This window comes from Phaenicophaeus curvirostris, chromosome 2 (genome assembly GCF_032191515.1).
Source record: "Phaenicophaeus curvirostris isolate KB17595 chromosome 2, BPBGC_Pcur_1.0, whole genome shotgun sequence".
NCBI classification, from domain to species: domain Eukaryota; kingdom Metazoa; phylum Chordata; class Aves; order Cuculiformes; family Cuculidae; genus Phaenicophaeus; species Phaenicophaeus curvirostris.
This window is the reverse complement of record NC_091393.1, coordinates 41,947,022-41,969,765: the sequence shown is the minus strand read 5'-3', so window position 1 is coordinate 41,969,765 and position 22,744 is coordinate 41,947,022. Positions and strand designations below refer to the sequence as shown.

The window sequence follows — 22,744 nt, the reverse complement described above, 5'->3', positions numbered from 1 at the left end:
AGGCTTCCCCTCAGTCTGCTCTTCTATAAGCTTAACAGCCCTGGATCCCTCAGCTGCTTTTTATAAGACTTGCACTCTAGCTCCTTCACCAGTATCGTTGCTTGTTTCTGGACATGCTCCAGGGCCTCAACACCCTTCTTGTATGTAGTGAGGGGACAAAAACTGAACACAGCAGTTGAGGGGTGGTATCACTAGTGCCAACGGCAGGGGCACAATCCCTTCCCTGGTCCTACTGGCCACACTGATAGGAGCCAGGATGCTATCGGCCCTCTGGGCTCACTCCTGGCTCATTCAGGCAGCTGTCAACCAGCATCCCCAGGTCCCCTTTTCTGCTGGGCAGCTCTCCAGCTGCTACTCCCCTGAGCCTGTAGCGCTGCATGGGGTTGTTGTGACCCAGCAATTGCCCTCGTTAAATCTCATTCAGTTGACCTCAGCCCATTGATCCAGCCTGTTCAGATCCCTCCACCAAGCCTTCCTTTCAGAAGCAAAACAAGGATGTACTACTAAAGGAAAGGTTTGCTGCACTGGATGTGTATAAAAAATGCTTGGAGATAAGTATTTTCCCATAAGCAGGCACAGTAGCAGACCTCATTGCACAGCTACTGAGGCATGAAAACCACAGGCTGTTAAATCCATACCCACCTGACACACAGAATAAGAGACAACTATTAACAAGTATCACACACTCAAGTAACATTTATTTTATCAGAGTATATGGTCCAGGTTAAAAGTACACATGCAGTCAAGGGGCCTGGCAGCTGTAAGAACTCGTCCCCAGGTTGTGCTATGTGTGAGCACTTCCACTGAAGTGAAAGTAAGGCAGAACCAAGATTTAGCAAGGTACAGGCACTTTGTTCCCAGTTCAAGCAGGGAAAAAAAAAGCCTACATCAGGTCCTGGTCCCCCCCACCCCAAAAAAGCCTCATGTTTGTTAAACAAAATGTTGTAAAAAATAGAAAAAAACCAAGATACAGAAAGTCAGTGCTCCCTAACCATACACTACTAGTTTACGTCATCATATGTAAGACCAGAAATATAAGAATCCATAAATCAAAGCTTACTATTAACAAGTGTTCAGTTACCTGGGATATTTAGTGATATGTATAATACCAAGTATCCGACAGCAGTACAGTAACAGTTGGTATTGCCAGCCGTGTCTGACAGCTTGTCTAACCACATAGTTAAACAATTGCTTGTAGGAAGTAACATAGGAAAGGTATTTTAGATTCCACGTTACCTGGTTACATAAAACAGTGATTTACAAAAAACTCATTTACCAAACAATATTCTAAATAAATAGTTCATCTTCATAACTATATACAGAGTCCCCATCACATCAGTTATCCAAGAATGGCATGTCTGTGTCCATGGGTGCTGGGGCAAGTTCACATAAATAGAACAGTGTGGCTTCGCTCGCTTCTGCCTCTGTCAGTGGCTCCAGCCGCACCAGTTTACTCTGGGTGGGCTCAGGATCCAGGCTGCTCTCCAGGAGCTCGTCCATTTCCAGGGGTTTGTCAGAGGAAAGAGTTTCAACTGCAGAATTCCCGCTCTCCACAGCAGAGCCTGGGTTCCCATCCAGGAACGCAAGGAATGGAAACGCAGTGTACTGGATGAGTTGCTTATCTAAGGAAAAAAAAATTCCCCAAACATTATCAGTTCACATGCCTTTCTATGTGCAGAAGGAAAAAAAACCCCAAACCAACCCACAGAATTTATTTAAAGAATAATTAACAAAAGACATTAGAGTTGTTTATTTTAAATGAGCAACTGAAGAATTGTTACATTCATGCATAACATTATTCATTCAGATTCTCCTGCAAAACCACTCATTTCTCTGTACCTGGCGCCGTGCCAAAAAAGCAAATATAGTAAATATTTTGTTTTGGTTATTTGGTTACCAGCTTGACACAAACACTACTACAAACCTGACTTGGGTTTAGAAACTTGTGTTTCCTGTGAAGCCGCAGGACCATCGTTATTCTTGGTAGTTTCTATTCCCTTTGCCTCTGCCTGGAATAGAAAGCAAAATCTTAAACACATGCATTAAAGTGCTTTCCAATGCTGCTACAACACAGCTGACCAGCTATCAAAAAATTAAAATTTCTGTTTGTGAAGGGATGCAGTGATATCAGTTACCCACACTAATAGGATTTGGCTAAGGAAATGTGAAATGGAAAGAAACACAGGCTTACTCGAGCAAGAACCAAAACTAATGCTCATAAATTAACAGGACAAATGCAAAGAGCTAGATCTTTGCTCTACTTCTTATTCTCACGTTTCTTTTCCCATCAGACAATACAGATGAAAACGTTCTGACAAAGTGTGTACTGTACCTGCAAGTACTGAAATCTTAGAGGATAAAAAAGTTAAGAGACTGGTACAAGGTACAAGCATTGGCCTCATGGTAATACAAGTTTTAACGGCTATTATTAATTAGTATGCTTGGCCCTTTTCTAACAAACATGAAAAAGGCGCTACTACACCAGTAACAAAAACAATAGGGAATGAATAAAGTTTGCATCTCCAACTACCAAGTACATTGAGCAGCGGACTTAAGACTTACTTTGGTATTAGTGATATGATCTGTGGGATTCATCTGCACGGAGCTTGTAAAAAGCTGAATAAGACAAAACACATCAAGTTACAGGTATCTCGATGTTGCTATTAAGATTATAAGAATGTCAAATCAGCATGTGTGAGAATAATTCCTGTACTTTATGTTTTCACCCTCAGGATTAGGGTTTATTTACAGGTAGTTACGACTTCTCTGCAAAGAAATGGAGCATGATGGCTTGGAATTCCATGAACCTCTGTCACAAAACCCCAACTATATTACATCTAACTTAGACTAACATGGTTTGCTGCAGTCTTAAAATATCCCACCATGAGCGAGAAGGAGTCTTGCTATAAGGAGGCACGCTGGGCTACACAGAGAGCACAGCGAGGTCAGTGGAACAAACATTTCTCTTTGCACAGCACCTGAGGCCATTTAAGGAAGTGTGTCCAGTTTTAGGCCTCCCAGTATTAGAGTTTTCAAACTAGAGGGTGTCTGGAGAGCCACAAATTTGTGTGCTTATGACATACAACAGGCTAAAAGAAGCTTGGCTAATCTTGTCTGGAGATGGCAGACGAGGGAGGATAACTACACTCTTCCACTGTTTCTAAAGAGGTATCATGGAGAAAAACTCTGCAGAGATGGACAAAGGACAAGAGGCAAGAGTTAAAAGGTACAGCAAGAAAACTGCAACTGATCTAACGCAGAATTTGAGTCGACGAGGCCCTCAGCAACAAGATCTAACTTTCAAGCTGGCCCTGCTTTAAGCAAGGGGGCTGCACTAGATGACCTGCACAGGTCCTTTGCAACCTAGACCATTTTACTTGACACAAATCTGAAGAGAACTTGGGAACATATATACACGCTGCTAGGAAATAACCTAAAACAACACAGAAACTCATAAAATATGCAGCAAGAACATTTTTAATCCCACTCAATTGATAAGACTGATGCGCTGGGCTATTTCAAAGCAACAATATTAAGCTAATTGGTGTCTTGAGTTCATGCAGCAACAATTACAAGCATTGTTTAATTAAGAAAGCCATTCTTCAATCAAAACTTAAGTACCTGATTGAGCAGTGGTGTAGCACTGAGAATTACACCACTGCCCCAGAAACACATGTTCACAAATATTTACAAACCTTCCTTTTTTTAAGGAAAGGAAAAAAATCTGTTGTGTTTTAAATCTACTTTAAACAGTAACAAATATTTTCTGTAGTGTATTGCTAAAATACTTAAAACAGTGACAATTACATCAACCAGGAGATCTGGATCTATGCTGAACTGTCGTCCTGACAACATAGCTTGGAAGTCCTCTAAACTGCAGTCGATACTGTCAAGGTAATCCAGCAGTTCAACTCTAGAAGACAAACAATATTTTATTGCTGTATCCTTTAACAAAAGGAAGGAAAATCCACAATTAAACTTTACACAGCTGTACTATATACATCTAAAAATATTCACTAGAACTAGACTGAACTAAGTCTTTCATTAGAAACAACCTCTGGGAAAAAAACCAAACCAAACGAAAACACAATTTTAGAGGAGAACTCAAGTAAAGCAGACAGGAGCTCCAAAACAGACAGCAAATCACACTATGACATGACATCAGCAGAGATGCAATTTTTGCATCTGGGTAGCCCTAATGAGTCCCACCCACCTCCAAGAGCTGCACAGGTAAATTCTGACAGTTTAAACAAGGATATCCGCAATAACACGCTGTCAGATTATGCACTCTGACTCACTCGCTTCACAATGAAAATCAGAGGTCCCATCTTAAAATACTTAAAATATAGAAGGATTTTTAGAAACTGGCTAGAACAAAGGTCCCCTACAAGTTTCAAGTTCTCAGTAATACTATCCAGTTCTTTTTACTTCAGTCAAACAGCCAGTTCTAATACTTGGGGGTGGGGGAAAAAAAAAGACTGGGCTACTCACTTTCCAAGTAGATTTATATTCTGTGAAATGACTCCATTCTCACTGAGTATGGAATCCATCACTGAGACTGGATCTTCTGCAGTCAAAGTTGACTGGTTATTCAGCTGTACAGCACTTGACATAAGTGGGCTTGGACTGTCACTGACAAGACCGAGGGGATCATTATCTTGGACAGAAAGCGATTCTGTACTTTTATCCCCTTGAATTACAGGGGCATATTCTTCTTCATTATCGTCTTCCACGATTATAATTTCAGGAGAATGACTACAGCTGTAATATAAAATAAATTAATGAAAGCATTTCATATACTTATTTAAACTGATACACTAATTTAAACTGATACCATTATATTATTCCACAGGCTCTGTTATTTCCCATTTTAGTCAAGCTACCATATTCATAACCAGAAGTAAGAAGACATCACTTACTCCATCTTTGGACAAGTCATGTACTTAACAAGCATGCAATAATACTGACTGCTTCTCACTAGTTTCTGTCCTCAGCATATTACAACTCCAAAAGTCAATTAGCTATTTGGAACTAAATCAGAACCTAGTGCGAACTCACAGATAAGCTTCTATACGTGCACAAGTACTGAATAATTCTAATCACATTATTAAAAAAAAAATCTAAGACATCAAAATTATTGCATATTCTACAACACTGAAGGCAAATTATATACACAGACTTCTAGAAATTTCTTACTTGGAAGAATCTGAAGTGGTATCTTCAGTTGTTTCTGGTGTAACGGGAAGATTTTCTTCATCACCCATGGGATTTTCTTCATCACCCACATCCTCAGTGACATCATATATAATAATGTCATCTGAAATCTGTTCCCTTTGTTTTAAGCCCTCATTCCTGTTCAGAGGTACCTGAGAATAATTTTAAAAAATCAGGAAACAGAAGAACAATGAGCTTCAACATTCTGACAGTTATTTTGGTATCTTACAATACTTCAGTTTTAGAGAAGCATAAGAGCTTTCCTACATCTTGGCAATTACAACCTGTTTCTATAGATTTTCGTTTAACAGAAAAAAAACACAAATAAATGAACAAGCCGCAGAATAGCTGGCAAATATTACACACACAGAAATAAAAACAGATAAGCGCTAACAAAAAAGCAACAAAAAAGCTGCAACAACAGGACTACCTAGGAACTAAAAAATTTTAAAACAGATATTTAAGTAACACTTTGCTATATAGCTCTAATTCTAGTACCATGCTATAGCACTCATTCTAACCATTTCCCCACTAACCATTATTTGGACAGTGACACATTCAAATGGCACAGCAACCTGACATGACTTTGTTGCATTGGATGCTGCCTTACAGTGCAATACACTAGATCCTTATCCCTGCAGGGGGCTAGGGACGCCTAACTCCCAGCAATAACACCACAACATACATACACTGTTTCTAACAGCACCATTATTAAAAACAAAACTGCTTTAAGCAGGATCACATCAAGCTGTATTTAATACACTAGTAACTGGCTTATACATGCTTATATTTAAAAGAAAATGGTGATTATCAACACACTTGTCTTCTGAAGGGAATACAGCACAACTTTAAAAAGCTGATAGCTCTTGGCACAAAGCTATGTTTTATTCCCAGTAAAACAAGCTACTTGATCTGTCTGCTCCCCTCCACTCCCTCCTTCATCATAACAAAGAGTACATACAAAAGAAAACTTACATGGTGATTACTGTCAGCTGATTCTTTCACAATCTGTGGAAATACATTTGACTTTGTAGGTCCATTAGTGTTCAGAAGTAGAGGCCTGAATTAGAAAGAGTAAAGGAACAAAGCCGTCTCAAAACTAATTATTTGGTTTTAGTCAATAAAACGAGTGGACAGCAAGTTTTCAAGACCATATTTACCTCTTGCGTTTTAGGCTTACTAGTTGGTTATTCTGCACCAAGGTAACAATAAATTGTACAATCTGTAAGAAAAAGAACACTTTATTAGTTGCTCTACTCTGTAATTGTTTCTCTCAGAGTATCCAGATACCTTCTAGCAGAAGACTTTTCAATGTACCCTTATATAGAAGTGTTCAGGAAAGTCAAAAGTTGTGGTACAATATAAAACATTGCTGATAATATCTAATAAGAACAGTTATTCAGTTGTCTGAGAAAGTTCTTTCACGTAGCAGGTCATAACAGTAGGTTTTTACACTACATCATATAGAACACAGAAAACCAAGCAGTAACTCAAACTATTAGAAGAATTCTAATAAGTTATAACAGAAGGCACATAGGGATGCTGACTGTACACATAACCTGTATCTGTAAATACTGGTTCAGGTGAAAGACGTGTTTGACAGATTCAGAAAAAATTACATGTATACTTTACAGTATTCATCAGCTGCCTTTCCTTTTGAAATGTTAGGAGTTTCTTCCCTTATGCTTTAAGTTTAACCATTAAATGTAGGTATCTGGCTTGGATAATCTGCAAAAAATATCAGTAAGTCTCTGCTACAAGACTACTTTCAGTGTTGCCATTTCTTATGTGTAAAAAAAAAAATCTGTAAACTCTGCATTTGCACCAGTTTTGGTAGATCATAAATCTTAATTTCAACTAAGCTAAACTAACATACTACCATTGGGTTCCATTCCACTCAATAGTCTGTTCTGATAACTTCAGGAATATATAGTCAGTGGGTCAGTTAAGCGGGACAGTAGTGAATTTCCAATACAGGACTTTGTAATTCTTGTAGTGAGAAAGTTTTTCCTGAGATCATGCAACACGTATTAGTCATCCAATTCCCAAATTAATAAAAAATAGATGGACCATTTTAAGGGTACCTAAATGAATGATATATGATGTTCCCAAACCTGTTTCTTCAAAAACGTTTACAAGAGTTTGGCCTTACCTCCCACTTTTGGGGTGAAATATACCAAAAGTTTCTGTTCACCAAACATCAACCCACTTTTTTTACAAAAAAAAAAGGGCGGGCAAAGGAATGTAACATGTGGCACATTATTCCCAGTTCAGAACCAATTACTCACTCATTCACACATGACACTTGAACGAAGCCTTACCTTCCGAATAACTTGCTGTTGTTGCAAGTGTTTTGCTCTAAGTTCTGCCACCTCTCTCCAAAGGGATTCATTTTCCCTGTTTGAAAAGGATGATTTAGAAGTCAAACTAAGACTAAGTTTTAAAGTATTCACATTGATAATTTTTGTTAAAAATTAGTTTGCTTTGTTAAAGCTCTTTGAAATGTGTTTTTAGATTGGAGGGGGAAGTCACACAGTCAGCAGCCTTGGCAAATAATTACAAAATGGAGACAAGACCCTGCAGAGAACTTCCAGTCCCCTTAGAAAAAAAACCCCACCAACCCCAAATTCAGCAAGATTTATTACACATACATTTAGTATTTGAAAATGAACTTTCTGCTTCCTTTCCTGTAACAGTTACTTTCTCCTCTTACTTCTAGTACTTAAATCCTAAGGAATTACATTAAAAAAAAAAGTTCAAGCACACAACTGATTTGCGGTAGCAGCAAGAGACCAACAGCATAAGAATGAAGTTACCTCTCACCACTAAAAAAGAGAGTTCTTCATCTATATCAAGCCTGTTTGTCCTTCCGACATACCTCTTGCTAGATGCAAACCATCTGTCAGCAATCGTACAGCCACTTTGAGAACATCTTTACAGAACAAGCTCTGAGGTCATCCATGCAGCTAACAGTTGCCTCTCAGACCTCCAGTAAATGGCATGTTAGGTGCTAAGAGAGCACAGCAGAGTTGGCAGTTTTTATGAAACACTGCCATTTTACAAACCTTGGTTGTTACAGTATACACAGGAGGTCCAGTTACTGAGAGTACAAAAACTACTGTAAAGTGGCCCTTGCTATCACATCGATCAACCTCGTTGTTTCAAACATGATAAAGCATACTAAGAGGCAGATAATGAACACCAAAAGCTTCAACAAATACAGAAAGAAAACTTACCAACCTCATCTCTTTCGCTGTTTAGTTTTCAAAACAGATAAAGGAGGAAAATCTCTCCACCAGTGTCTGGGCTTTTAGGAAACCTTAAACTAAGTTTTCAGAAGCAGCTGTTTATATGCAGTGTAATGAAGCGTAATACTCACTCCTCAACCTGCTCCTATGTCCAATGTACTTTAAGAGTATATGTCCATCATAAATTTAACAATTCAGGTCAAGGATTCTGAACTTTCTCAATTTTCTCACAAGCTTTATTGACGTGTTTTATAGTACCTGGCCTTCCGATTTAGCTCCAGTTTCTACCTCAATCATTTTAAACTCATGGGGCAACAATACAGACATCAAAGACCAACCATTCTACCTTCTTACTTCTACAAACTGTCGGGTTGTCAGCAACAGCATGCCATTTCAGCCAAAGTCAGCCCTACTTTGGGCAGGAGTTTAGACCTAGCAACCTTCCGAGGTTCCGTCCAACCCAAACTTGTCTATGATTGGAAAATGGTAAATATGACCATTTTTACTCTAGACTGGCCAGATTCTAATAAAGACTTTACCTAGACAAAATAATCTTGGCTCTGAATAATCCACTACTCAAGTAATTAGAACTGAAGACTAGAACTGACAGCATTTGCTTCTTAAAACTTGAACTGATCATTGACCTTAGTCACAGAGATACACCATCATTCATGTTTTCAACATAAGGAGTCCTGAGACAAGTTACTGTTGAGGTGCTGTGACTTGTAGTCCACCAAGTTACGCTCATATATCCTGTCTGTATTAAGTAATATGTGAAACATCTTTCTCATTGTTGAGAATAAATTGTAATTACTAAATTCCAAAAATACTTTATTTATATTTGGATTTTAGATTCTGCACCTCTGCCGCTAAGGTAACTAGTAAATTTCCAAACAGATTTTCAGTGGCACTAACTTTTGCAAATTTTAGCAGTGAGGGAGTGCAGACAACAACAGGAAGTTAAAAAGCAATGAGCAGAGACATTAATTATAGCAAGAACTATAAGCAATTTGCACAGTCCAAACTCTGCCTCAAACTAAACACAGTAATTATTTCAAACTTGAAGACATAAACCAGCATACTTTATGCTAAGAGCTGAGTTGAATATCCAGCCTCAGCAGCATTATGGAACTATTATTACAGTTGCTAATTAATTGCATACTACTAGACAACTGCCTTCAAAGACCAACACTGCCTATTATTTTTAGCCATATCAGAATATTCCATTTTAATACAATTCTTTAATTGAATTTTTTTCCCCTGAAGCAATATTTTAAGTTAGGCAACAAGAAATCAAGAGACACCTAAAATAAGGTCTTTGTCTGGTAACTATTATCAGAATTACTCAATTTTAGGGATTAGTTGCTGATGGAGCAACTTACCTCTTCAAAACAGACAACTGAGACTCAATAGTCTCTTGTATAATTTGCACCTTTTGAGCACTACTTATTATTTTGGAGAGATCTTCTTGACGTATCTTGTTTTCTTCAGGTCTCGAAGAAGAAACCTTTAAAATATAAGAACCCAGAAACAACATTTGCTTTTACTGATTGTTAACTACTATTTTCTTTTGGTGATCAGGTATATTTTTTCTAGTGTTGATAAACTATGCATTTAAGTTAACAATAAACCAAGCATCAAATAAAAAAACCCACAGAAATGTCCTCTTACAGCTGTCACCACATTAGCTTTAGTTGTTACAAACATCTGTGCACATTCAGATTCTTCAGGCATTCTCCTAAGAGTTCTATCTCATCACAAGTGCTTTGCAATAACCCAATGTTAATAAGTACATCCCTCTCATTACAGTTTAGCTTGACATATTTCTACTTGATATCTGTATTCACTTGATTCGCAATAAGAGCAGAACACATTTCAGAGTCACATTTAGCAGTGTAAAACATGTTTCAGGTTTACCCCTCTTCTCTCTAGGGGAAAGTTTAATGCTCACAGAAGCTTTATTGTGGAAAAAAAAAAGCTACATAAACAAGCAGACAGTTATATTACTGACGGCGAAGTCAAAGCATACTCTGAACTTCTAATACCCATTTGCAAAACGTTTTATTTGCATAAGTTGCTAATTTTTGCCACCTGTGAAAACTTACTATATCTAACCTGCTTTGCTGTTACTAAAGGAGCCTAGTCAAATCCCCCAAAATACCTTTGAGAAAGTCACGATAAATACGAAAGCAGCACAGTTTCCTTCCCCAATCTTGAAACTTATTTGCACTCACAATTCTACAAAATACATGACCTAAACTTTGCTGTTCATTCATACTTACTAGTACAGGTTTTCAACATAATGAATTTTCACTAACCTTCCTTTTAATGTGTTCCAACAAGTCCTCCCGGCCCTGTTTAAAATATGGGTGTTGAAACTCTACTGGACCATCTCGCTCCTGTTTGACAATCCCAGAATCAACGTGGACAACTTTACGGAAGCCATCTTTAAAAAAAGAAAAAGAAAAAAAAAGCAACCTCTCAAAACCCACATTAAGAAATTCAAACTATGCTGTACTATCCTGTTATCACTTTTGAGGATGAGACAGTAGCCTACTTGCAGAGAACGCAGGGCCACTGCTCAAAGGAAATAGTCTATAACAAAACACATACAGGATACAGAAATGCCAGAAAGTAAAAACTCAGTAACTTACACATGTTTAACTGTCTGACAAAGCTTGCCATGTTGTTGTGCTTGAAGTACTTGGGAAGAATCTCTTTTGCAAATCTCTGTTCATCCAATACCAAGAAACTCTGGCCATTCTAAAATGAGAGAGACAAATTAAGCTACTTGAAAACCGCTGCAGAAAACACACTGGGCTTTTAGAATTAATCACCAGATAGGAATGTTTCCTTTGTGCATACAGTAATGTAACTGATCTGCTTGCCTACAGTTTTCCAAAACAAAAAGTGTACAAGCCCTGCAGTTGCAAAGCAACAGAGTATTACCAATTTACATCACTAACCATATCTGAAGGGGAGCATCTCTATTATTACCTGTTGCTTCCTGAAGAAATGAATTGTTTACAATTACCACAGTTTCACTACAAGACAATACTATGAATTTTGTATGTAGCTTCAAAGTATTAGGAAGAAATTAGAGACTGTGCAAGGGAAAAAGAACCCCAATAATTAGCTGAAAGTACCTTCTGCTTTCCAGTATAAAAGCATGCTTAGTTTGACAGGACTTGCAGAGCAGATGGAGCTGTCAAAGAACTGAGGGTGTCCACTGGGTTTTAGAGCTACTGAAAAGATAACCACACAAGGTAATGCCACCCTCCTCCTGGGATACCAGTTGTGAGGGAGGACTGATATTTTATTTTATCCACAGGCTTTGACTAAACTAGATGGCTTAGCTTTGTTCTTCATTGACTGTGCTCCATTAACTAAAAGACAAGTAACTAGCAGAATCCAAATTAGCTACTTCAAAATGTCTTAGGTTTTGTCTACATCCACAGCACTCTCACTCTGTACCATCTTCAACAAATGCTGCCACTGATACTGCAGCTTTTTCGAAGCTTTTTGGTTCAATGTGTCACATTTGCTTCTTACCCCTAGATGCCAGCAGCTCTGTGATCCCAAGAAGCTTTAAGAACCAACCACAGGGCCACAAGAAGGTCCTTGCCCAAGAGCTTGGTCCTTGCTGGATTGTCAGAAACAGGATTTATAAAAGGCTCACCACTGGATGAGTTAGAAGCTTAAGACTGAGATGAGCGTTGCAAGATGAAAACTGCCCAGTAATACCTACCTAGTTCCTTCTGAGAATCAGTCAGTGGAAGGTAAAGGGGAAGCAAAAGAAAGGGCAGGAGTGGATCCTTTTAGCCAATGAATTAATAGAATCACTTCTTTAATATTGACAGGCTTGGTGCCATGACTACTTCCCTGGGAAGTCTGTTCCAGTCCTCCACCACCCTCTGGGTGACAAACCTCTCCTGGCACATATTCCTGCCATTCCCTTGAATCCTATCATTGGTTGCCAGAGATAAGAGACCAGTGCCTGCTCCTCCTACCCTCCCTGCGAGGAGGCTGTAGAGCATGATGAGGTCTGCCTTCAGTCTCCTCCAGTCTGAACAGACCAAGTGACTTTAGCCACTTCTCATATGGCTTCCCCTCCAAACTCTTCACCAATTTTGTGGCCCTCCACTGGACACTCACCAATGGCTTGCTATCTTTTTTATACTGTGCCACCCAACACTGCACACTAATCAAGGTGGGGCTACACTCTTAAGACACGGTTGGCCCTCTTGGCTGCCAGGGCACATTGGTGGATCATGATTAACTTGCCACTCACGAGAACTCCCAGATTCCTTTCTGCAGGGTTGCTCTGCAGCTTTTCATTCCCCGGCCTCTCACTCCCCAGTCTCTGTGTATACTCAGGGTTGCAGTGCCCTAAGTGCAAAACCCAGCACTCGCTCTTGTTAAACTTCATGCAGTTGGTGACTGCCCAGCTCTCTAATTTGTCTAGATCCCTTTGCAGGGGCTCTCTGCCCTCAAGAGTGTCAACAGCTTCTCCCCATTTCATGTCATCCACAAACTTATTAAATCTTCAAGTTCTGCATCCAGATCATTTATGAAGATATTAAAGTGTACTGGGCCTAAGACGGATCCCTGTGGAATCCTGCTAGTTACCAGCCCAATGTAACTCCATTCATTATGACCCTTTGAGCTCAACCCATCAGCCAACTGCTCACCCATTGCATTATGTGTTTATCCAGCTGTATGCTGGACATTTTGTTCAGGAGGATACTGTGATTAATGAAACTCACCAGCTGAAGGTACTCGAACAAGTGGCACTACAGTGACCTGTGATGTCAACAGACAGCTTTCCTGTGGTGCCTCACTTCACGGTCACTTTGGTACTGTTCAGATTTAGCACAAAAAAATCTGGGATACACATCTACTAGTTCTTACTGCCCTGACAGTTGTTTACAGCAAATACAGATGTCAAGGTGTACAGATGTCAAGGCCTGACTCGAACTCACCGAAGCATTACTCATAGCTAGACACACTTTTCAAGTCCTAGCATCACTGACTGAAGCACACAGCAACCTTCCAAGCACTTCATTTGGTACTCCTTGTACCTGTTTCCATGGACAACACGTACCTGCGGCTTCACCAAGATACGCATGCAGGGAGACAAAATTTGGCTGTCTGGTTTCATTTGGTGTTTATCCTTACAGTGTAAGGATATGGATTTGTACAGGAGGAAAATGAAATATTATAGCTACTCTACTCTTCCTTAGCCATTACATTTTGTAAGCTTTCTGTACCACATAATATTGACATAGCACACTTATTTAAAAGATATAATCACTTGTGTGCCAAGACATCCCAACGCCTTCCCCCACAGAACAACTGGTGGATGCTGGTAACATCAACTGTGACTAGCGGATTTTCCTTCCACAAACAGCCTTGCAGAATCTCAAACCAATTAGTCTTTATTTTTAATCAAAAAAATACCAGATACTTAATAGTAGCCTTGGTGTGCTTACTTGAGATAAGTTAAGGAATGAATTTGACAAGTCCCTATTAAGAGTGTAAAGTGGTAAAAATGGCACTTTTAAAGCTACATGACATCTGAATCTTCTTATAGCCCATCTCTTCCAGAAAAAAAGAAATTAGAAGAAACTGCTGTAACCTACCAATTCCGAGTCTACCTGCCTCTTTGTTCAGAAGTTCTGGCTGAACTCATTATCAGCAAAACATTTAGAAAGACACTTTATCATTGCCTGAGCATTTAACATAAACTCAGCTGAGAGGCGCCATCTTGACAGCATTAGATGTTGATACAGTTTGAGAAGAAGATTGTTTTAATATAAATTTTAAAAGCATTCAAGATGTAGAGAAAAATTAAATTTAAAAAACACTTAGCAATGCTGGAGCACCTCCCATATGAGGACGGGCTGAGAAAGTTTGGCTTGTGCAGCTTGGAGAAGGCTCTGAGGAGATCTTATAGTGACCTTCCAGTACCTGAGAGGGGCCTACAAGAAAGCTGGGGAGGGACTTTTTACAAAGGCTCGTAGTGATAGGACTAGGGGCAACTAGGTATAAACTGGAGAGGGGCAGATTTAGACTAGACACAACGAAGAATTTATTCACAATGTGAGTGGTGAAGCGCTGGCAGAGGTTGCCCAGGGAAGTTGTGGATGCTCCATCCGTGCAGGTGTTCAAGGCCAGGCTGGATAGGGCCCTGGGCAGCCTGATCCAGTGGGAGGTGTCCCTGCCCATGGCAGTGGGGTTGGAACTGGATGATCTTTAAGGTCCCTTCCAACCCAAATTATTCTATGATTTTATGATTCTATGATTTATCACAGGAGCTAGGATGTTTACGGCAGCAAACTTGCCAGCCCTTCAATATTTTAAGGTACTTATAAAGTTTGTGCTCTGACAATGCTTCTTTATTATTCACTACAACAGCCTGCGTTTGAATCTACAGGACCATAGAAGGGTTTGGGTTGAAAGGTACCACAAAGGTCATTCAGTCCAATTCCCCCTGCAGTGAGCAGGGGCATCGTTAATTCCATGAGGTTGCTCAGAGCCCCATTAAACCTGACCTTGAAAGTTTCCAGGGATGGGGCATCTTCCCGATGAAAGGCCATCCGACTCAAGATTTTCCATACTTTTTTAACAACAATCAAAGCCGATGTATACCGACACGGCCGCCGTACACCTGCAGATCCCAGAGCAGGGTCTTCGGTTACCGAAGAAAACAGAGCCAGAGCGACACGGGCGCCCGTCGGTGACCCCCCACCTTCTCCCGGGTGCTCAGCGCCGGGTCCCCCGCGTCCCGCCCCCTGCAGGCGGGGGGGGGCGCGGCGCCTCCGCTCCCGCACGCGGGCCGAGCGCGAGCGCTGCCGCCGCACGTGGCCGCGCCGCTGCCGGCCCGCCCGGGCCCGGCGTCACGCGAGGCCAGGGGCTCGTGTCACCCTCCGCCTCGACGGCGAGACCCGCCGCTCCTGTGGGGGGGGGGTTAAAAATCCCCACGCGGCGCTGCCTCTTCTCTCCCGCGTTACGGCTTTAACGCAAGCCGCGTGCCTGCCCGCGCCCGGATCCCGGCCCAGCCCCCCAGGCTCGGTGAGGGGGGAGGGAAGCAGCCCCCCCACCCCGGCCCTGGCGCTCCGCAGGTACCGGCGGCGGCCGGCGAGGCGAACCGGCCTCTCTCCAGCAACGGAGGCGGGCAGGGGGGCTCCCCCTCAGCCATGGGGGCGGGAATGGGGGGGCTGCCCCCATCCACGGAGGGGAACGAGGGTGCTAGGAGGGATAGGTGTCCCGGCTCTGCCAAGCCAAGCAGCCCTGCCCGGTCCCCCCCACTCCCCCCGCCCCGATGCCTCGGGCCCGGCTCAAGGCCCGCTCGCAGGCCCCGGCGGGAAGGGGCGCGCGCCGCCGCACCTGGCTCCAGGTGATGAGCTGGTTGCTGGGGGCCTCGCCCACCAGCGCCCACAGCTTGCTGAGAAACGCCGGGACCCCCGCGCTGGCGGAGGGCGGCGGCTGGGGCGGGGGGAGCTGCGCCTGCTGCTGTTGCTGCTTCATTGTCGCTCGGCAGGCTCCGCCGTCTGGGCCGGCGGGGGAGGAGGGGGGCGGAGAAGAGCGGAGAAGAGCGCGAAGGGGAGGAGACGCGGCGCGGCCTTTTCGCCCGCCCCTCGCCTCGCTTGCTCGCGCCTGCGTGCGCGTGCGCGCCGGCCCGCCCTTTTTACCGCCCCCCTCCCCACGCGCTTTACATAACGGGCCCACGTGCGCCCTCCTCACGTGTCACAACAGCGCGGACCCGGCCACGCGCCTGCGAGGGGCGGGGCGCCGGAGGAGGGGGGAGCGGGTGGGTCCCGCTCATGCAAATGAGGCGGCGCCGGGGCCAATGGGAGCGCGGCGCTCCCCGGGGGGCGGGGCCTCGCGGGGCTCGGGGCGGAGGGGCCGCCCGAGGGGGCTGCGGGGTCAGGGCGGCTCGTGGGGAGTCTCGCTGTATTCGCGGGGGGCACCTGGGTATGAAAGCCCTTCAGGGCACGGAGGGGCCTGCAGCGGCGCTGACAGCATCTTCCGAGAAGCCCATCCAGCACCACAAGGGCTGGCAGCCGCTGCAGAGCACACAGAATCACAGAATAACCAGGTTGGAAGAGACCCACCGGATCATCGAGTCCAACCATTCCAATCAACCACTAAACCATGTCCCTTAGCACCTTGTCCACCCGTGCCTTAAACACCTCCAGGGAAGGTGACTCAACCACCTCCCTGGGCAGCCTGTGCCAGTGCCCAATGACCCTTTCTGTGAAAATTTTTTTCCTAATGTCCAGCCTAAATCTCCCCTGGCGGAGCTTGAGGCCATTCCCTCTTGTCCTGTCCCCTGTCACTTGGGAGAAGAGGCCAGCACCCTCCTCTCTACAACGTCCTTTCAGGTAGTTGTAGAGAGCAATGAGGTCTCCCCTCAGCCTCCTCTTCTCCAGGCTAAACAACCCCAGCTCTCTCAGCTGCTCCTCATAAGACCTGCTCTCCAGCCCCCTCACCAGCTTCATTGCTCTTCTCTGGACTTGCTCCAGAGCCTCAACATCCTTCTTGTGGTGAGGGGCCCAGAACTGAACACAGGATTCAAGGAGCGGTCTCACCAGTGCCGAGTACAGAGGGAGAATAACCTCCCTGGACCTGCTGGTCACGCCATTTCACAGAATCACAGAATCACAGAATAACCAGGTTGGAAGAGACCCACCGGATCACCGAGTCCAACCGTTCCTACCAAACACTAAACCATATCCCTCAGCACCTCGTCCACCCGTGCCTTAAACACCTCCAGGGAAACAGAATCACAGAATAACCAGGTTGGAAGAGACCCACCGGATCACCGAGTCCAACCGTTCCTACCAAACACTAAACCAATACAAGCCAACACTAAACACTAAACCAATACAATTTCTGATACAAGCCAAGATGCCATTGGCCTTCTTGGCCACCTGGGCACACTGCTGGCTCATGTTCAGTCACTGTCAACCAACACCCCCAGGTCCCTCTCCTCCAGGCAGCTTTCTAGCCAGACTTTCCCTAGTCTGTAGCTCTGCACAGGGTTGTTGTGCCCCAAGTGCAGGACGCGGCACTTGGCCTTGTTAAACCTCAACACGTCAGTGTTGCTCTATGAAAGGTTAAGGACAGTGGGGCTTCCTTAGAGGCGAGCTGTGGTTGAAGAGAGATGATGTGACCCTTTTCAGAAAGGGCCTCCTCACTGCAAGAAAAACATCGAGGTGCAGAGAATGGCAAAAAAGTTGGTGAAGGGTCTGGAGCAAAAAAAAAAATAATCTGAGGAGGAGCAGCAGAGTTTGCAGTTGTTTAGCCTGGTAGAGACCAAGGGGAAAGTTTATTGCTCTTTACAACTCCCTACAAGGAGGTTGTAGTGAGGCAGGTTTTGTTCTCTTCATCCAAGTAAAAGTGATAGGAGAAGAGGAAACAGCCTCAGGTTGTGCCGGGGCAGGTTTAGGTTGGATAATAGGAAATACTATTTCACTGACAGGGTTATCAACTGTTAGAATAGACTGTTCAGAGAAGCAGCAGAGTTAGAATCCCTGAAGGTATTCATAAGATGCGTAGATGTGGTGCTTAGGGATATGGTTTAGTGGTGGGCTTGGCAGTCTTAAGTTTGTGGTTGGACTTAAAGGTCTTTTCCAACCTTCTTCTCCGCTTCTGTGATTCTATGAAAGTATAAATATGTAGAGGAGAGACTGTATCCAGAGCTGAAGGAGCACCAAACAAATCCTCAGTGCCATCCCCTCCCACCTACTGCCAGCATTGTAGCGAGTTGCCTGACTATCATCCTCATGCTTCTCAGGGTTGTAGTAGTAATGAAAACAATCCAACTCCTAACTTCTCAAGTCCCTCAGTTTGATTATGTTTTCAATGAAAATAAGTACCAAATTGTTCAGGTTTCTCAAAGCTAGTTGTAAAAGTGACTTCCGCTGCACCAGTTCTTCCCTCTCAGTAATCCACTCTCCCCTGTGACGGGGATACAGGGAGGGCAGCGGAACAAGTTGGCAACATCTCAGCAACAGTTTACAGGTGTAGAGAACATGCATTTCAAAGACAACTCAGTCAGACATTTTCAGAAAGGTCTAGCAGAAAGGTTAGTCAATAGCTAGTCAACTGAAAAACCTGGACACAGAGGGTAGTAAATCATTATTTACATGACCTAAGAAGAAGAACATACAATATAAGTATATGCACAACATCCAAGGTAACTTGCTAGAAAAGTAGTCAGGCAGTCCATAAGGGAAGACCTCTTGTAAAGGCAAATTGTGTTAAGACTTCAGATCTATTCACTACAGACAGTCTAAAAAGAAACTAGTGAAACCTAATAAATCAAAAAGTATATCTCTAAGAAAATAGCCTAGTGAATGGTAAAATGCTATAAAAATAGTTTCCTTTGATACTGTATTAAGTATTTTGCTAAACTTCATCACAAACTTAATTGCAGATAATTTTTAAGAAATCGTTCTACAGAACAAGAAGTGGTATTTTCACAACAAACCCTCATCAACTGGCAGTTGATGTTTTATTTTGTTGAGTTTGCAAAACAGTCTCAAAGATTCAAGGTCAGCTTGATTTGCTTCATTTTGCACTGAGAATAAAGCATGATGGCACAAGGGAAAAAAATGAGAACCTTTAACCTAGTGTAAGCTGCAGGAAAATTAATTTAAATATTTCCATTTCAAGCTGAGTATCACACAGCTTCTCTTTTTCTCATAGCGCTTGCCAGCTACAACAGCCTGTAACGAACTCATTGACTGACATTTGCTAGATCATTCCTGAGAGGAGACACAGTTACTAAGTTTATGGCTTAGCTTGTCAGGGTCAGTATTTGGAATGATAAAACTTAAAAGAATGCCTTTTAAGTTTAAGCACAAGTTTACAGTTATTGTCCAAGTAGGCAAGCTCCTGCCAGGTTGCATTTATCTAGCTACAAATGCTGGATAAGCAGAGAGAATATGCTTGTGATTTAATCTGGACACAGTATTGCTCTCCATCTTACATTTGTTTACAGCACACATTTGAAAGTAGAAAATGGAACTTGTAAACTTTGAATTATTTTGAAAGGTAAAATGCTGTATCAATATCTTTTGCTTAGACGGAAGTGGAACTATGCACTTTTGTTTTTGTTTTGTTTTGCATTTCAGTAATAGATTGAGCATCACCTTGGTGAGAAAGGCCATTGTGTAACATCATTTCCAACATTTTACAGTTGAGGGAAGTCTTTTAAGCTTTCCTGCTAAAGCCCAGTATAGGAAAAATTTTCTTCTGAAGGCTTAAGAACCGTAAGTTATTGATTTAATTCTTAACATAAAATGTTAGCAATGTACAAGTCAAGTAGCCCTTAGTTTATTATCTTACAAGGTCAGAGCACAAGGTAAGTACTCATCCATGTTCATAAAGCTTCCTCTTATGTTATTTTTACTAGTCAGCAGTTGTAGTCTTTAACCAATCTTTAACTTGGGACTACTTGATTTCCCAGTATCTTCATGAGCAGTAGTATCAATCATCTTTTTTTCCACTCTACAGTAAAGCTTTCATCCATTCAGTGTGCAGAAGTCTGGTAATTTTCAGTTTCCAGACAGGTCAAGCTATTTAAGTGTTTCACAATAAATACAGTCTTCACCCTTCTCCCACCAGAAATAACACATCACATTGTAAAACTTCTTGGGTATTGTGAAAATGTTGGGAATTTGGAAAGAATGGATGTCTTCCCATATCCCCCAGCTAACCTCTCAAGCCCCAAGAGATGCTGTTCCTCTCAAGTCTCCTTCCCCCTCCTAGAATTCACAGCTTCCCCGTATGCAGGAGTTCCAATTAAGACCTAGTGCTTGGGGACCAATAGGGTGTTGCCAACAGGGAATACCTGATTTCCAGCACTCTCTTACAGCTTTCACAGTGAGATTGTACAGGTAACAGTACCTCAGATCTGGGCAGGAAGCCAAAGGAATGAAGCTAGATACCTGCTCCTAGCTCTACCCGTGTATTTTGGCATCACATATGCTTAGAATCAGAACCACCACTGGTCTCTTCCTCTCATGCTAGAGCAGCAAGCAAGCCCCTTAACAGTCCTGTCCCTTCTTAGAGGAGCTTTGGCCACTGATAGTCCGGATTTGCTGTGGTTAATAGAAATAATTTGGGATGGGGATTCTTTGTTCTACAGCATACTTAAAAATAAAAAATAAAGGTCACAAGAGAGTAACAATACTTTTCTGATATAAGCTTGAATCTCTTTTCTCTCACCTCCTATTTTATTCCACTACAGTGGAACATACAGCAACAGTCAATAGCCCAGCTTTCCTTAAAGGCTGTTGCCATGGCTGTTTTAAGTCTTAAATGCAATCTGTGGGAATTCCTGTAACATCAGACCCTGAGTAAAGCTTAAAGTCAGCTCCCCAAGGAATACCAGTCTAAAGATTTTCTTTAACACAAACAGCATGATTAAAAAAAATGCAATTGAAAATGACAGGGGAGCCAAAGGTAGGGGGACAGATTTCAAGGAGATACTCTACTCCTGACTGAAGTGCATGACCTTGGGAGGTTCTGGCAAGGATAAGGTAAGTAAAGAACAACATGGTCACCCTGTAACTCTGATGCATGCTATAATTTGTGTTTCAGATCCAGTTATCTTAATTGATTTGTCTATATTGATCCCTGTGAAAGCAAAATACAAAATCAGTCACTGAGCTTGCACATATATTGCCCCTGTAACAAGCACAAAAGGCCACAAGTAGATCATCTTAGGATGTCTGTAGTATCAAACACACTTCACAGCCAAATTTGGTGGAAGCCTTCCACCTTTGTAAAAGGTATTATGCCATTTAAATAACTGAAAGTGTTTCTAGGAGTCTCAACTCTGCATATACGAGGATCTTCTTGAATTATAAGTGGCCCCAAGAGGCCTAGCTTTAAATTAATCCTCCCTGAACCTGTGTCAGCCTCAGAGATGTGTTCATGATGACACTGGTTAAGAGTAAGCAAGGTAGATGACATTTCAGAGAGCTTCTGAAGACTGTTCTTCCAATCCTAATATCCTTTCAATCAGTTTTATGCAGACCTTGTGCATCTCATTTAAGTACTGTTCAGTTTTTTGGATGACTAAATGATTAATTTTCCTTACCTTCTCCACACACTCTGCAGGAAAAGCAGATGGCAGAGTCAGAACACCAGATATATAATAGACAATGATACAATAAAGACTGGCATTAAGTTTTAAAATTATCATAACTGTTCCCCACAGTATATTTAAAATTAAGCTATGATAACTGAAACCCACTTCCATTCATGATCAAGGGCTTTTATTTATTGAAAGGAAAATTCAGATGTGCATTCATATTTACTACTAACCCTTCAAGATAGCTTGCTACAGAAAAAGTAGTATCTGGTTTTTTATATGCTTATGTATGATAAATACTTGATTTAGGCTTTTCTCAGTTATATAAGACCTTCTATACTCAATGAAAATACTCTCTGTATCTTAAAAGACTACATTCTTGTACTATAAGGAAGAGTTACCAACTTAGAAAGGTATGTTCTAAACAAGCTAAGACAACATTCAATCAAATGCAATGACGGAAGAAAATATGGGACAACACGCAGTGATCAATGTGATCCAAGTGAAGCCATTTAATTGAAGTTCACAACACATTTTATACCTTACTTGCTGAAGCAAGCCATTGTTTTGCAAGCTGATTTGACAATTCTCCATTAGCAACAAGTAATCATTGGTTACAATACATTATTATATTTTCTCATGAGAAATAGCTATGTGAGCATTTCAGTCTACAAATTGATAGACTACAAAGTAACAAGTCAAGGACTACCGAGGAAAGCTTCCCGTGAGAAATGAGAGGAGTATAAGGTAGAACAACTCTCTATTGTTGCAAAGAGAAACCTTGAAGACAGTATGTCAGTTACAGCAGCTGCTTCTTCTGCAAAGTTAGCTTTAACTCTGGTGCAAAAGCTGTGAGGCCTTATGCTAAGGTGCCTTTATTTCATTTAGCATTAGCTGCTCAGTGCTTGGGGTGCTCAGTAAATGTCCTCTGGTTCGTAATCATCCATCAATGCAATATTTTTTTTTAAAGAACTCCAGTCTTAAAACACTTGAAGACATAAATTCCCACCACCTTTAAAAAGAAGGGAAAAAAAATAATCTGAATCTAAAGCCATTTCTTAATACTCTAAGAAAGAGTTCTAAATCCAGGCCAGCTTATCTGATCTTCAGGGATTTTTGCAAAGTTAATCATTTTATTGAAGCTTTTGGAAGGACAGTAGATTTACGGAAA

The 22,744-nt window shown here is 42.0% G+C and overlaps 1 protein-coding gene across 1 annotated transcript; it reads right to left on the bottom strand.

Moving 5' to 3' along the window:
- Positions 1 to 678: 678 nt before the first annotated feature.
- On the bottom strand, positions 679 to 16,044 carry HSF2 (heat shock transcription factor 2). Its single transcript, XM_069851783.1, has 13 exons — positions 15,852 to 16,044; positions 11,117 to 11,225; positions 10,781 to 10,908; positions 9,845 to 9,969; positions 7,536 to 7,611; positions 6,375 to 6,436; positions 6,190 to 6,274; positions 5,197 to 5,366; positions 4,492 to 4,761; positions 3,808 to 3,913; positions 2,563 to 2,616; positions 1,925 to 2,009; positions 679 to 1,622 (listed from the first exon to the last, which is right to left on the bottom strand). Exons 1-13 carry the CDS (start codon positions 15,990 to 15,992, stop codon positions 1,336 to 1,338), a joined length of 1,698 nt encoding a protein of 565 aa, XP_069707884.1. The 5' UTR covers positions 15,993 to 16,044; the 3' UTR covers positions 679 to 1,335.
- Between the last annotated feature and the right edge of the window lie 6,700 nt (positions 16,045 to 22,744).